The sequence below is a fragment of the Typopeltis vanoorti genome, chromosome 14, assembly GCF_054136105.1.
Source record: "Typopeltis vanoorti isolate ZY-2024b chromosome 14, IOZ_Tvanoo_1.0, whole genome shotgun sequence".
Classification (NCBI taxonomy): domain Eukaryota; kingdom Metazoa; phylum Arthropoda; class Arachnida; order Uropygi; family Thelyphonidae; genus Typopeltis; species Typopeltis vanoorti.
Window position 1 is genome coordinate 16,342,987 of NC_143562.1, and position 17,672 is coordinate 16,360,658.

The 17,672-nt window shown below is 35.3% G+C and overlaps 2 protein-coding genes across 6 annotated transcripts in view; one reads left to right on the forward strand and one right to left on the reverse strand.

The window, feature by feature from the left end:
- The window catches only part of LOC150099259 (uncharacterized), a 111,285-nt gene extending 109,199 nt beyond the window's left edge, over nt 1-2,086 (reverse strand). The window contains exon 1 of the mRNA XM_090404427.1: nt 1,963-2,086. Coding sequence (XP_090260553.1) covers nt 1,963-1,989 — 27 coding nt within the window. The 5' untranslated portion in view covers nt 1,990-2,086. The remainder of the gene's footprint in view (nt 1-1,962) is intronic.
- A 311-nt stretch (nt 2,087-2,397) lies between these two features.
- Nucleotides 2,398-17,672, forward strand: part of kel (kelch protein) — a 181,102-nt gene continuing 165,827 nt past the window's right edge. For all 5 annotated transcript variants that reach the window (XM_090403590.1, XM_090403594.1, XM_090403592.1 and 2 more), the window contains exon 1: nt 2,398-2,601. Coding sequence is in view for 1 of the 5 variants with exons in the window: in XM_090403593.1 (XP_090259719.1) it covers nt 2,591-2,601 (11 nt within the window). In the remaining 4 variants the exon portion in view is untranslated. The remainder of the gene's footprint in view (nt 2,602-17,672) is intronic.

The window sequence follows — 17,672 nt, forward strand, 5'->3', positions numbered from 1 at the left end:
AAAACATCACTATCAACAATAACATAGTCAATGACACTTTTCTTATTCCTTGCCTCTTCTCTCCATGTGAATTTGTGCACATTTTTATGTTGGAACATGGTGTTAGTAATTAGTTGCCTGGAACAGTGAATGTTATTATTATTCTTTGCAACTCCAAGGAGTTGACAGACTCATCGAGGGAGGTGCTAACATCATGTCAAGAACAACTATTCAACATTCACACAGTATCTATCATACCTTGCCTTGAACTCATTCACGGTCGTAGCACCCACCACAGACTCTGACAGCTTATTCCACTCATTCACTACTCTCCAAGTAAAAAAACTAGCTCTAACATCCTTGTTAACCACATTCTTGCCCAGCTTCTATGCATGGCTCCTAGTCCTCCCACCACCAGTCCTATTTTCAAAAATATCTTCCGGATTAATCTTATAGTAACCCTTCAGTAATTTGAATATCTCAGTCATATCACCCTTTTTCTGCCTATCGACCAATTTTTGCAACCCACAAATCCTCAACCTGTTCTCATAAGGTTCATTCCACAGACCTGCTATCATCTTGGTCACTCGTCTCTAGATCCTCTCCACTTCCTCCCCATCACGAAGAAACCCTGGTGCCCATAACTGGGTACAGTAGTCCAGATGGGGTCTTATCAAGACTCAATACAGAGGAACAATAACTTGTTTGTCTCTGCATGTTAAGGTATTATTAGAATGTTAGGATGATAGGTTTGATAATTTTGGATATAACAGGTAAAGCATCAATAACGAAGTGCTCAATTTCCAGATGTTCAGTATTTGGAATGGTTAGATAACTAGAGGGTGTCATATAACTAATACTTTTTTTTTTTTAATATTTACAGCTGACCCAAAAGTGCTAGCCTTTGGGTAAGGTTTTCTAAGTATGCATTGCATCAGCTAGGTTTGAAAAGTAAAGAAACATATTCAAGTAACTTGAGTTAAAGAAGTAAAAAAAAACAAAGTTTAAAATATGGACCTATGTTTTAGTTTGCTGGTTATTGTATGATACCTCTAAGGACTCAATTAGAAGAGAGTACAATACACTGCCCACATTAAATAATCCACAGGATGTCATCTACCAGCTACTAATATGCCATATAATAAATCAGCAAACTTAATAAACCAAATTTTACAATATAATAAACAATGCAATAAATATATGCTGTTATGGAACTTGCATAGGCATTGATGCTTTTCACCAAACCTGAATACATTAAAGATGCTACTTAGCAACTTTTTGCTGTACTTACTTTTCTCTTACTCTTATAACCAAGGTTTCAGGAATGTGTAACATCAGTTCTAAACTCTATAACGTGTTTCACTGATAAATAAAATAAGGAAGATAATTTAGCCAACTCCAATCTTTTCCAAAGTGAATTCTGTCCATTTCTCACGAAAAAAAATACATACATAAAAGAAAATAAAAATCCACTCTGATTATATTATATTATATTATTATATTACTTTTGATACAATCGGGATTCTCAAAATGAGATTTCATGGAATAAGATCTTCAAAGCTTCTCTTGGCATAAACAAATCCCCATTTATTACTAGTATAGTGCTTCGTGGTTGATGGTTCGAATTATGGCTAAAGCTATGAGGCCAGTATACATCTGTTAATTGGGTGTTATTCTGACTGGTTTGCAGGATGGAAAAAAAAAATCCAAAATTTAAGATAGGGGAACATCCCTGTCACCTCAGCGTGAAACCAGTTAATTCATCGTCATGTTCTGTTGAAAAGTCTTATAAAAAGCAGGCATACGATAATTTGAGTGAAACAGTTTCATTTTGATAGCACTTACATTAAAGAATAAAGAATAATATTTTTATATAGTTTTAGAACTGAAACCTCAATAACTACCGCTATCATAATTAATTTATATATATATATTAATTTCATAATGTTTTTATAAAAATCATAATGTTTTTTTACACTCTACCTGTATCTTTTTCGCAGGACTGCTCATAGCTGCTAAGAAGCGATTTTAGATTTGACCATACTGGTAACGATACATATCCCTTTGTAATAACTCTCTCTTAAAATGATGTCCATTTAAACTCATTATATTATCCACATCCAACCATCATCACGCAAGTCTTGAACTACCGCCAGTACGACTTGAAATGCACATGAACGCCATCTCCAGAGCATTTTACTCTCGTTAACAGAGAATATTAACAATATTTCGATTGAATAATAAATTACTCTAACTTAAATTAATATTTTACTGATACTAGGTATTTTATTATGTATTTGAATAGTTTATTGAAAACTTATATAAGTGATCTTTTAGGCTACAATTAAAAGTTATCAAGCCACAGAAATGAAATCTTGTAACCTACAGAGGGCAGTACTGCCAATTACATACAACAGCTGAGACAATTTTTTATATTACAGTAAATAACCTGATCAGTGATTGCGATGGGGGTAATTTATTTAAATGTAATCAAACCGTTGAACACGTCGCAAGTAATCAGTAATGGTTATAAAAAGATGAAATACTGTCACGATTAAGAGTGATAGCCATTCTTGTAATACGACGCAATTTAATATCCACTGACAAACTAATGTGTGACTGGTGAGTGTCGGGATACAAGTTTCTGCAACTTGGTCTAAATTCTGTTATATATTTCTTTAACAATTGGTTTGTTTTGAATTTCATCTCTTGGAACAAATGTTTCACTTTCTGATATTAAACTTTCATTAGTTAATTTTTACCCTATAATATATATTTGCAGTGTCTAGATAGCGATCGCCGATCAGTTCTGATATTTAGCGAATTTGGAACATTTTTTTGACACAACTTTTAGCATTCCCCCCCCCCCCCCTCCCAAGTCAAATATCTTTTATTGTGTTATGACTGTTCTCATCAAAAGTAATTTAATGAACTTTTGTAGATACAGCAAATATTACGGTAGTAACATTGAGGGGAAAAAATCGAAAGATATTAACGAGTACAAACTTTTTAAAAGTTATTTTAAAATAAGAGTAAGAACTACAATTTTAGTAATCATTGATGTAATCAAAGTACCAAGTTTATATTTTCGAAAAGTTCTAAACAACACGAAAAAGATTAGTTTAGTCTTGTATTGAATTGTGGATTTGATAAAGATATAAACGTTGTTGCAAATCCGCGTTTGTACAAAATCGATCGACTAAAAATTTATGTTTATTTGCTATTGTTTCACATTTAATTAGATCATAATCTGCTTTCACGAGAATTTACTCATAGGATGATTGAAAAAAGACATTTTATAAGAATCGTAACTTTTGAATTTATTTTTCCAATCGTTTTAAAGGATGAAATTATTTATTAAAAAAAAAGAAATAAATTATTCATTCTGACTAAACTGATGATATAAGCATTTATATTCTATATATAATCATTAAAAAAAAAGTGCTCTCTCCTCCCCCACCTCACTTATTGACATATGTATTCTGAACAGTGAAAAAAATCATTACAGCTGAATTATGTAGATTAAAAAAAAACCTCGTACTTGAAGTACTTAAGTTGGTTGTGTTCCCAGAGCTTTTTTTTTTTTTTGTCAAACAATAAGTGCTGGTGTACATTCTTTGCTAGCAAGAAAAGTTGAAAATGATATTGCATATGTATGCTCTCTGTCACTGATAATAATAGCTCTGGTATGCCGTACTATTGTTTACCATCCCAAAAAAGCACTGGTGCTATCCCAGTAACTAAAAGCAACTGGCCTGTGTTATTTTAGGAGAATGTGAAGACAAGTATCGCAAAAACTTTTTAGTAAACTTGTATGAAGATTGCATTATTTCTGACTTAACCAACTGTGGTACTAGAAAGCAGGTTTTTTTTTTATATAATGCTAATTACATGGCACTTTCTTCATACTTGATCTCTTTACACTTTCACAGATGTTTGGCAACATTCATCATCATAAATGATGAGAACAGCAGGATGAACTCTGATTTTGATGCCATAAGTTCATCCTTAATGTCTCTCCAAAGAAGCCATTCACCAACTACTATTTACAGAAGAAATCTCTTGCCAATCTTTGATATCCAGTATAAGGACTTCATGTTTTTTCTTTATATTGCAAACCATCTAAGGTCAATACATTGCTAAAAGAACAGGGTTTCTAACTAACAATTCAGACCATCTCAAGTCTTTTGAGATTGCCAAAAGATGGCAAAGGAGTCTACAGAATTCATTATTCATACAATTTCCCATACATATGGGTTAGAATAGTAGAAGTTTCTGAATTAAAAAAAAAAAAAAATCTGCGAGATGTGGCTAATAAAAAGGACAAATTTAGCCTTCTTGCATAGAAATCTGTTACAGATCACAGCATGGAATCGGATAGAGCTAATAATCCTATTGAGAAGGAGACTTTTCATGATCTAAAGAAGCCATGTGAATGAAGTAATTCACTCTCACTCACATAGCTCCTTCAGACAGAATAGATTATATTCTCACATATTTATAGATTATAGACTCGCATCAGTTAGAATAGATTATACATTATCTATGCATTACTCATGCCTTATTATTATTATTATTTTTTCATATTTACATCATGGTTTTTTTTTTTTGAGATTTTCTTTATTTTGTGTGTATATGTATGTATGTATGTACACACACAACACACAAATTCCTAAAGAAGCATCCAGCTATTGTTTTAAAACAATAGCTGGATGCTTTTGTTTTAAATAGTATAACATTAACAATTAATGAATCTCAATTTTATATCAAAAATACTCATATTTTTGTAAAGTATTCTACAAAAAATACATTTTCTACTTTATCTCTCCACTTGGAAGATAGAAAAAGTAGAAAATATGTCATCCTTTATTGGTGACTTTAAAGTTGCTTAGCACCCAAAATTTAATTTGAATATTAAAAAAAAATGTATGTGTATTTTGTTAAATGACAATTTCCTAGAAGTGTATATAATTTGAATACTGCATAAGCCATTCTCTTGGAATAATAGGTGTTAGTTATTCTGTGCTTTCTATGAGATTTACATTTGACTCAATTCTGATTTTTTTTTTTTTTTTTTTTTTCAAAGAGAGAAAAGCATAACTGATATTAGTTTAAAATGGATGAGATGAGTAGAAGGCATCATACATGTTTCTTGAACAGCTGAAGATTGTTTTCTGTTGTCTTCTGTATAATTCAATAATGTATACTGAATTATATTAGAAAGGATAATATAAATACTGTTGAATATAAATGTTGATTATCATGTTTCCATATTTACCTTCCTGGAATATTCTTAGTTTTCTTACCTCATTGGATAGTGTAGATAAGAACTGCTCTTCAGCCAACAGGTTATGGGTATGAATTTCACATGGGTGTTTGTAATTGCCTTTAGATGATAGACAAATTCCATCACCTGGTGTGAGACTACCATCATCTTGTTAATTGAGGCCTTTGGAGTGGCTTGAAAACGTTCCATGTCTGGTCTCTCAAGTAGGATTTCTGGATTACATAATCATTAGCCTACTGTATTACTAATACAGTAGGCTAATGTTCTACATTAGATTTGCAATCTTTCATGGGTGGGACTCATGTTTCAAAAATTGTACATATATTGAACTATATTATAAATATGTAAAATTTGCATTTTCAATAAAAGCAGTTTATTATAGATAGACCCACAGAACATTCTCCAGCTATGAAATTTTAAAGGATGTTGTCCATTTTCTTTAAAACGTATGTGTTCTCTAAAATTCATCTTCCTGACTGGACAGCATTTCCAAACCAAAGGCTGTGGGTTCAAATCTCACTGTGGCATGTTGCCTGTGAATTTATTCAAATAGTAAACAGTATTGTTGCCTATTATGAGACCACAGTCATCCTACTTATTGGATGCCTGAAATGACTTGAAATAATATCATGTTTGGTGTGTAGAGCAGGGAAATTAGATTGTCTAACCCTTATTACTAAATATGATGAGTGTTACAATGTATGAATGGTGGAATTCATGTGAAAAGAAATAGTTTTATGAGTTGTAAGTTTGTGCTCATTCCTGGAGCTCCTGTTTACTAGATCACAATTTTGAGAACTCTCAATCTGTTTTCATACTAAATTCAGAGACAAGAAACTAGTGTGGTCAATTGTCTCTGAACCCTTTCCAACATCTTCTCATTTGTTATGAAACCAAGTGATAAATTTGTGCATTGTAATCCATATACAGTCTAATTAAAGCAATATAAAATGGAATCATAACCTCCTTACTCCTATACATCAGTATCATCCACTTCATTGCCATAATCTGCTGTTCCCCTCATAATTTTAGCAAAATGTCTAAAAAAATTTTAGGTCCCTGTCCGCCATCACCCCAGATCCCTCATTTCCTCTTCCTCCTCTAAGATGCTTCTTGAATTTTCAAACCTACACTTTGCAACATTGAACTGGAACTCCATTCACTTTTTCCATTCACCAAGTCTGTTCAAATCCTCTTGCAAAGCTACAACATTTGTTCTATTTCTCATAGTTGTTCTTGGCTTTGCATCATCTGCAAACAAACTTCTGCATATTTCTATACAAATCTTTGATAATATAAATAACATACAAGGATTGAGATTGCTACATCCCTGTCCCTCTCATCCTTACTTGTCTACTCTTCTGTACCCATTGTCCACACTTCTCACACATTTTTCTATCCACCCTGAGCTTTCCCCAAGAATGCCCTCTCTGTCTTGGATAACTTCTCTCTCACTCCCTTCTCTCATGCCACTCGCATATATGTTATCAAAATTAAACGATGCTTTAAAGTATATTTTAATATACCATTTCTCAGTATGATCTCCCTCTTTTTCTGTGTATTTTCTCCACTGCTTAACAAGTTTTTCAAAGCTCTCTTGATAAAACTCTTTGGATTATTTTTGGAACCATTTTCTTATGTCTGCTCTGACTTGTGTGTCGCTTTCAAATTGGAAACACTTGAGATGTGTCTTCAATTCAAGTGCAATGGAGCCCAATCTGGGCTATATGGAGGATATTACTATTACTATTATTACGGGCAACTCCAGGGAGTCATTAGACTCATCGAGGGAGGCCCCAAATCATACTCATCACAACTATTCGACATTCATACAGTTTCTATCATACCTCGCCTTAAACTCATTCACTGTCACAGCATCCACCACAGACTCAGGGAGCGCATTCCACTCATTCACTACTCTAAAAGTAAAGAACCCAGCTCTAACACCTTTACTAACCACACTTTTGCCCAGTTTCCATGGATGTCCCCTAGTCCTCCCACAACCAGCCCTGTTCTCAAAAATATCTTCTGAATTAATTTTATAGAAACCCTTCAGTAATTTGAATGTCTCAATCATATCTCCCCTCCTCCGCCTATCAACCAATTTTTGCAACCCACAAATCCTCAACCTGTTCTCATACGGTTCATTCCACAGACCTGCTATCATCTTGGTCACTCGCCTCTGGATCCTCTCCACCTCCTCCCCATCAAGAAGAAACCTAGGTGACCAAATCTGAGCACAGTAGTCGAGATGGGGTCTTATCAAGGCTCGATACAGAGGAACAATAACCTGCTTGTCAACGTATTCTTCAGCAACCAAGTGATTTGATGAGCTGATTTGGCCACTTTTGCAATGTGTCCCCTAAATTTCAATTCCTTATCCACCAACACTCCTAAATCTCGTGCCTCATCAATTTCCTGGAGCACGGTTCCACCAATGCAATAAACTGCCGCCAATCTTTTCACCCCAAAATGCATAACCTTACATTTTGCCACGTTAAATTGACATCCATTCTCCTTAGCCGAGACCTCCAATCTATCCAAATCATCCTGCAAAATTTTGACGTCATCTGCATTCACTATTGCCCTACCCAACTTCGCATCATCCGCAAACAAATGAACTGTTCCTCTCAGATCCTTTCCTATATCATTTATGAACAAATTAAACAGCAGTGGTCCAAGAACAGATCCTTGTGGCACACCACTAGTCACAGGCCATCTTGTGGACTCTACTCCTGAGTAAACCACTCTCTGATATCTCTCCGTCAACCACCCTCCTATCCATCTCACCAACCCTATGTCCATTCCCATATGCTGCAATTTACTGATTAGAATTCCATGTGGTATCCTGTCAAAGGCCTTAGCAAGGTCCAGTAGAATCACTGTAAACCCATTACCCTTATCCAGTTCAGCCGTCACTGTGTTATAATACGTGAGCAAGTTACTGAGGCATGACCTACCTTTCACAAAACCATGCTGTCCCCGATACAGTATCCTATTTTCTTCTATCCAATCTTGTATTTTCCTCTTGACTATTTTCTCTAAGACCTTGATAATGATTCCTGTTATGCTGATTGGCCGGTAATTTTCAACAGCAGCCTTGGAACCACCTTTGTGCAGTGAAACTATTTTCTCCTCTTTCCACCCCCTTGGGACTGACCCAGTCCTGAGGCTCAAATTAAACAAAATGGTCAAGGGCACTGACAATTCTTTGGCCGCTTCACGTATGACACGAGCTGGTATACCATCCAATCCTACAGATGTATTGACATTGAGGTTCTGTAATAGACTAGTTACCTCTACTTCATTCATCACAATTCCAGTATAAGCTGTTGGTTCTTCCATTCCTGCAAAGTCACCACCTGGATGATATACTCTTGCAAAGTGCTCGCTCAGTAATTCCACAATATCGACTGATTCGGTTACCTCCCTACCCTCAGCATTTTTTAAGATCATTCTACCATGAGCATTTTTCTTTTTACTTGCAACATATTGAAAAAACTGTTTGGGATTCTCTTTAGCCTGCGTGGCCAATTTCCTTTCGTAATCTGCTTTTGCTTTTCTTACCATTTTGGCCTGAGCTTTATACTGTTCCTGCGCCTGATGGTCACCCTTCTCCTTAAATTCCCTCCACAATTGTTTCTTTTTTGCAGTTCAAGCTTAATAGTGTTATTCATCCATTTAACCCCTACTTGATTTATTATTCGGACTCTTGGTATACAGTCAACCATTGCCTCCTGCAGACAGTTCTTAACCACCTTCCATGCACTCTCAACATCCAGCCCTTGCAGTTTTACATGCCATGGCATTGAGCCAAGCACACACCTAAGCTTGTCATACTTACCAGCCCGGTAATTCCACATGTACCCTGTCTTAATTGTAAATTCGACTCCTTTAGCCACCTCCCAAGTTATGACCTTATGGTCACTCTCACCAATTGGTGGCAACATGGTCATATTCATTACAGCCACATTCTCTGTTGCAATTACTAGGTTCAGCACTCTCTGCCCCCTGGTATTTTCCAATACATGTTGCCGTAGATAGTTGTCCCTTAATAACCGTATAAAATCGAATTCCTTCCTCCCATATTACACAAGTGTAGATTCAATTTCTCAGCAGTTGAAGTGAAGGGAAACTAAAGTTGCCATAGTGGAAGGCAGTAAGAATAGCTCTCTGGAAACTAGTTTGGTTAAGAGGTTGTGAAGATTGATGAGAATAACATCTAGTATAAGGATAATAGGAATGCCAGCAGTGCACTATTTTGTCTCCCTATAGTTTGCTAGAAGTATTAAAACATTGGGAAGTTATTTCATGTCCACAATAGATTGAATTTGTCCAAAGATTATGGGTTACTGTTATGCAATTAACAGAAGATAATATCTTGTCATGAATAGAGATAAAAGATAACAAGATAAAGGATAAAACATATTTTGGGAGTATTTAGTAGGGGATGGTTGGTTGGCTGATTTGGGGCTTATTGGCATAAGGGCAGCAAAGGTCATACTGCTTCAAACCAAAGTCTGCAGCAGTACTCGTAATAATGCAACTAATAATAAACACTAATAAAGAGATAAATTAGTAAATATCATGTAATGCACAAAAAAGTAAATTAAAAAAAAATTAAGTAAAGCAAACCAATATCTACATAAAAACAGAATATATGATCAAATGTGCTTTTGAAAATGAATTCTTTTTAAAAAGTAGAAAACTTCATTCAGTTTGTTTGAGTCTGATAAGAGCTGCCTGAGGATATATGGCTAAGCCAGATTAGTAAAAAAAAAAAAAAGAAAGAAACATTCCTTTCTTGAGTGAAGTGCTGGCACTCCACCAGAACATGATGAATGATGAGACATGTTGCATTGTTCACACTTAGATGGATCATCAGCCTTCAATAAACACAAATGTGTAAGATGACTGTGACTATGCAGAGCCTAGCAAAAACAACTCCTTTCTTCTGTTTTGACATTGGCTAGACTGCCAGTGCTTAATTTAAGGCTTGATCTCATGCAATTTATTTGTCAGTGCTTACTGCCATTGGGTTATTAGATTTGATCTTATAATCTGTCTGTAGTCTATATATGAAACTGACAAAGAGAATATGAAACATTATCAGCTGATCTAGTAGCTGCATAGTGTCATTTCCCTCAATTCTAATGAGGCTGGGAATCTAGCACAGCTGAATATCAAAATTAAGGACCTTCAATTTGTACATTTGTAGAACATTGCAAAGCACTGGATGTAGATTGTACATAGGCGATGAGATAGCATGTATAGAACTCAATGAGTCTATTACATCATACACTTTTTGTAGCAGTTTTGTTTTCCCTGCACTACTACAAGTTGAATGGCATGCGACTCTGCTGTATAGTTATTGCAATGAACTGGAATCTGATTGGATATGATAAAGTCAGAAAATATTATTATTATTCAGGCCTCCATAGAGTCAAAAGACTCATTGTGGGAGATCCTTCCTAGGAAACACAGTCTATCATACCACTCGTTGACCATTCTTGCTCTCATCACTCTATCGGGCAATGCATTCCACAGTTCAGTCACCCTCCATGCAAAGAAACCACTTCTCACCCTCTTGCTCATAGCTTCCTTTCGTAACTTCCAGGGATGGAATATAGCAGCACAACCAACAGAGGTCTGATTTTGAACCATTAATTATAGATTGGAAGATAATCATTGTGTTTGAATAATTCCATGTAGATGGTTAATGAATCGTGAGACTTCCTTAGTTAGCACAGTGAGAGGTTACAGGATGGAATGCGAACCTGCCATGGAGCAAAGCTGTTATGTTTAGTGCAGGTAATGATGTCAACATTCATGTCAATAACTTGCATAAAATAACATGCATACTAAAGAGAAGTATGGCAGTTTGACATGTGTGGTATTGAGTCTTCCAGTGTAGAGAAAAGATACTAGTCCATGTGGGATGCTTTAGAAGAGACTTTTTTTTATGCCATAGTTAAGACTACTGCTTCTGTCTAAGAGATAGAGTGAATTAATTTGTTTCAACATAAAGACAGAATGGGCAATGTGCAAAAGACACTAGTAACTATCTGTATACCCTGATGATGCATGTGATCCAACCAGGGCCGTTGCCAGATTAGATTGCATCCTGAGGCAAACAATTAAATATCGCTCCTGATGGATTATAAGACAAAAATATAAGAAAATCTCCAATTGCTATTTTGTTTTTATTACAAGAGAAACATTAATGCAAAATGATTACATAATAATATTAATTAAATGTTTGCTCTGTGGGGATATTGCACAATAAAACTGTTTATAAGCTCTTCTGAATTTAAATTATAAGCTATGTCTGCCTCTATTGATATAGTTGCTAGATCAACCAATCTTTCTTGGGTCATTTCTGTTTGCAAATAATTTTTAATTAGTTTAAGCTAGGAAAAACTTGCTACGCTGTTAACAGGAATTGTTAGCTTAGCGACAGCGCCTACTGAAATATGGCTGAACGAGTGTCCTTATTAAGCTGCACCACGAGGCAGGCTGCCTCTATGCTACACCCCATTGACAGTACTGGGTCCAATTATTGCAGGCTACTAAGTGTATGATAGGAGATTCAGTGCTCTCTTGCACTTTTCTCTTAGTTGATGATTGTGTGCAAGGAAAATAAGCTTTCTGTCAAAGTTGAGTCCCAAGAACTTGTCTTCTGTTGCTACTGAAATAACTCAGAATCTTTACGGAAAGTGTGTTTTTGACAGAAGTGTTTGTAGACACTTTTCTGCTGAAAACCTGAGCCCGTATTAGGAGTCCATGGAGAGACATAATTAATTGCTTGCTGAAGTTGTCTTTCAGTTACCCTCATGTTATAAGTGATAGTAAATTGTCACTCTTATAACATGATGGGAAGAAGCTGCTCAGTGATTCAGTTAACTTTGACAGCAAAGAGTGTCACACTTAAGACAGAGCCTTGGGGGAACACCCTCTTCTTGATGATATAGCATACTTCCCACTTAGACTTGGCTAGACAGAGTTTTTAATTAATATGGGAAGGTGCCCTATGACATCTAGATTACAAAGATCTTATAGAGAAAATGTATCCAAGGGGAATGATCAGGTATATATCGCTAGTTGAATTAGAAAAATTCATCAGTAAATTAAAATGCAGAAAGGCAGGTGGAGTAGATATTTGATCAGAAATATTCTAATATGGAAGTATAAAAGTTTTACAGTGACTGCACTGTATTATGCAGTGACTGCACTGCATAATTCAGTGGACCTGATGCGAAAGTTGATTTCTGCATGATTGCAGTATCGCTGTTATAGTATCTGCCAATAAAAATGGAAATAAAACATTGTGAGCATTGTATAGAGCAATTTCCCTGTTGAGTGTTCCAGATAAGTTTCATGTAAGCATGATTGAGAAAAGGATAATAATCTGTATAATTATATTCTTGTAAGCAAACAAAATTTCATGTAACGTATAATTTACTTTGTAAATTTGAAGAACCTTTCTACAATCTGCATAATAGAGCCAGACTGTTTGTGTGTCGAGTGCTTGGTTTTTCAGATGTCCTATGGGGGAGGGATTGCAGTCCCATCTAGTTGTCTGTACATTTAATCTTTCTATGAAAAATAACCTGGATGTATGGAAATTTGAATAATTCAGATACTTTGAGGGCAGGGAATAAGTGTACTTTAATAAGGTCAAGAGTCATTAGCATATTGGTAAAGTTTATATCAAAGGTGAATTTTTCACCATAAGAATTTTTTATTATGAATGGGGAGGAAGTGGTGTTACTATTTGGTAAGTTTGCAGATGGAGTTATCTGTGGTATTAACTATAGAGCAAGGGAAGGAGTAATGTGTTTGTGAATTTTGGTAGGGGAGTTGTCTTCCCCCATGCTGGTCCCAAGCCTGGATAAAGGGTTGGGCAAAGGGCTAATCACCCTTCTCCATAAAAGGAAAAAAAAAAATCCTGATTATGGAAACCAAGAGCCCAAGAATACCAGTTGTCAGCCTGTAGGATTCCTGATGATCACTATTTAAGTTGGCAAGAGAATAATGCATAGATGAAGTTTCAAGGAAACAGAAACAGATAAGGTCTACAGAAAGCCTACAGAAACAGATGAGGTCATCCTTTTCAGCTAAACAGAAAATATTAATTGCAACTTGGAATGTTAGAATTATGTTTCAAATTGGAAAAACACAGGAAGTTATAAAGGAAATGGGAAAGTATGGAATAGATATTTTACAAATAAGTGCGTTGAGATGGACCAGGTCTACAGTGCTCATTCTTCCAGCTTTGGAAGAATGAGCACTATAGACAGATATCAAATGTTGTATTCATGATCAGATGAAAATCACAAAAGAGGTGTGCCACTTATATTTAGTGCAGAGACAGGTAAAAGCTTGATAAATTGGAAGCCCATAAGTAAGCAGATAATAACAGCTAGATTATATTCAAGATGTATTAAATTAACCATAATACAAGTAGATGCACCAACAAAAAAGAAGGATCTTGAACTGAAGGAGAATTTATGATAAATTATAAAAATGTATAGAACAAGTACTGAACCATGATATGGTTATTCTTCTGAGTGACATGAATGCTAAAGTAGGCAAAAAAAATAATGACGATGATAAAGCAGTAGGTAATGAAGCACATGGTTCAAGAAATGAGAATGGTGACCTACGACCTACTGGTCACATTTTGTAAAATTAATAATTTTTGTCTTTTGTGATAGGAGGAAGCTTATTTAAGCATAAAGACATACATAAAAGGAGTTGGTTATCACCGGATGGTAAAAACAAAAAATTTTAGGAGTTCACTCTTAGATGTTAAAGTAACGCAAGGAGCTGATGTAGGATCTGATCATTACTTAGTAACAGCCAAAATGAAATTAAAACTGCATAGAATTAAAAGAAAAATTGGAAATCAGAATGGAAGGATAAAATATGACATGTCTAAATTAAAAATGAATGAAATTAAGAAAACTTTTATGATAAAAAAAAAAGAGTTTCATATTTTGGAAAATGAGAAGCTAGAAGGTGAAAAAAGTAGAAAGCCCAGGAGACATGATTGAAATGCAATGGAAAGAAATTTAAATGGTATATAACGAGGTTGCAAGAGACTGTTTGGGTGATATGAAGGGGAAAAAAGAACATGATTGGTTATCAGACGATACGAGACTCATAGAAGAAAGTTAAAATGATGTTAAAAGTTCTAAATTCCAGATAGTTAAAAGATCTGCAAAAGAGGATAAAAGGAATTATGTGGACAGTTTGGCAGAAGCAATACAAAAAATGTAAGATTAAGACACATTGGAAGACTGCATGAGATGACAAGGAAAATATGCTCTGAAGAAAAGAAGAAAGTAAATGCTATAAGATAAAGATGATTTGCTGCTAACCGAAGAGGATAAGATGGAAAGAATATTTTGATGCAATTCTAAATATAGATAACAACATAACTGACACAATTAGAAGTTCAATGATGGAAAAACCTCCTCCAAGCATAAATTTAAATATAACAGCAGACTCTATATCTAAAAATGAAATAATGAATGTAATAGAGAAAATTAAAAGTGAAAAGACTTCAGGCAATAATATAGCAATAGAAATGCTTAAGACAATTAAAGAAATTGCCTGATAAACTTCAACTGATCTTTAACAGTTGCAGTTTATCTGTGCTAGAGACTAAAAAAAGATACCTAAACAGCAGAAAGAAGTAATGATTTTTATAATCCCTATGGAAGGGGATATCACTAGATGTGAGAATTGGTAGTAGCTGCAAAAATAGTTTTGTAAAATATTGATAAATAGGATTGAAACAAAGTAGAAAAGTATTAAGGCATAAGCAAGCTGGTTTTAGAAGAGTTAGGAGTAGTATGCATCACATTTTTATTTTAAGAAACATCAAATTGACCAAAGCATAGAATTTAGAAGCCCATTACAACTAAATTTTATAGATTTTGCTAAAGCATTTGGCAATATTGATAGAGAAACATTATGGTTAATTATTAAAAGTTATAGAATTTCAGACAAATTGGTGAGAATAATCAAAGAAACGTTTAAATGAAGTAAAAGTTTTATTATTTTATAACAAACCAGCATGGTTTGAGATAAAATCTGGTGTAAGGAAGGGTTGTGTGATGTCTGGGCTCTTGTTTAATATAGTTGTTGATTGGATTATGAGAAAAGTGGAAGGTGCAAGAAGAGGAATTAAATTCAAAGAGGAATTATGCTGATGATATAGTTTTATATAATCAAAATACAATGATATACAAACAAAATCAGAAGACTTGTATAAAACAGCTAAAGTGCTTAAACTAAATAGGCAAATACTACAAGAGATCAAAATCAATCAGCACGCTATAGAAGAAGTTAAGAATTTTACATGCTCGGAAGCAAATGTAGATACCGAAGGTGAACTGACAGAGATATAATAGAAAGGCTGGAAGCTATGTTTCTGAAAATAAATATTATTATTATTATTATTATTAAACAAGACCTCATGGAGTCAAAGACTCATCTAGGAGGTCCTTTTATCTCACACACATCTCATCATACTGCGTCTTAAACACATTCAAACTCCTTGCAGACACCACACTCTCAGACAAGGCATTCCAATCATTCACAACTCTGCACGAAAAAACCTGCCTCTCACTCCCCTACTCACACCCTCTTTATACAGTTTCGGGATGACCTCTGGTTCTCCCCTGATCTCCCACTATTCTCTGTAGAACTTCTCCACCATTGATCCTATAACAACCCCTTACCAACTTGTAGGTCTCTATCATATCTCCCCTCTTCCTTCTCTCCACTAGACTCTGCAAATTGCATCTTTTCAATCTTTCCTCATACTCGACATTCCAGAGGTCAGAAACTACCTTAGTCAGTCGCCTTTGGACCCTTTCCAACATCTCTTCATCCTTCTGAAAACCAGGTGACCAAATCTGGGTACAATAGTCCATGTGTGGCCTAATCAAAGCTTTATACAATGGAACAAGAATCTCCCTACTTCTACACGTCAGTGTCCTCCGCATCATTCCAAGAAGTCTTTGTGTTGTCTTCACAATTTTGGCGATGTGTCCCCTAAATTTTAGATCCTTATCCACTATCACCCCCAGATCTCTTATTTCCTCTACTTCCAACAATATATTCTCACCAAGCATAAATTCTGCATCCCATCTTTGTTTTCCAAATTTTAAAACCTTACATTTTGCAACATTGAACTCACATCCCCATTTGCTTGCCCAATCACTCAATTTATTCAAGTCTTCTTGCAAGGCCACAACATCTTCACTACTCTTTATGGTTCGTCCCAACTTTGCATCATCTGCAAACAACTGAATATCTCCATCCAAATCTTCGCCAATATCATTAATATACAAGTTAAATAGTAATGGCCCTAAAACAGATCCCTGAGGCACTCCACTAGTGACTTTCCTTTTCTTGGATATTGCACCCCCATACACAACTTGTTGATACCTATCAGATAGCCAGTCTCCAATCCAATGCACTAATCTAATATCCAACCCCATCTGCTCTAGTTTGACTGTCAACTTATCATGAGGTACTCTATCAAAAGCTTTTGTGAAATCCAAGTATATTACTGTGTATCCTTCTCCTCTGTCCAGGGAAGCAGTCACTTTATTGTAATAAGTAAGTAGATTACTAAAACACGACCTCCCTTTAGCAAATCCATGCTGTCCATCAAAGATTATACCATTGTTGTCAACCCAACTCTGGATCCTAGCTCTCACAAGCTTCTCCAACAACTTAACCACAACACCTGACACACAGATAGGCCTATAGTTTGATGCTTGAGTTCGATCACCTCCTTTATGAAGTGGCACAATCTTGCCCTCCTTCCACTCTTTAGGGACTTGACCAAGTGTAAGACTCGTATTAAAAAAATATGTTAAGGCAGGTGTCAACTCTCTGGCGCATTCCTTCAGAATACGCTGTGATATATTATCAAGTCCCACAGCCTTATTTACATCTAGTTTACTCAACTCCCCAAACACCTCTTGCTCACTTACAGTCAGTCTCTCCTCCCCATCATCAACTGCTCTTAATCTCTCCATGAAGTCACATTCACAAGATTGAAAGATCTTTATGAACTGCTCATTAAGTATCTCCACCACACATTCTGCAACAGCTGTCTTTATACCATTTCCTCCAATCAGTGTCATCCTTCCATAATCATTCTTTCTTTTGCTGGCTACATATCGAAAGAACTCCCTAAATAATATATAGAAATCTTCAAAATACCATAATAAAACCAAAATATTGATCTCCAAAGCAGTGTTAAGGCTGTATTATTATATCAGTCAGAAACATGGAAGCTGACCAAAAGACAAGTAGCTAAATTAAATAGTTTTCAAATGAAAGGCTGTGTAAAATATTAAAAATATTTTGGCCCCAATGA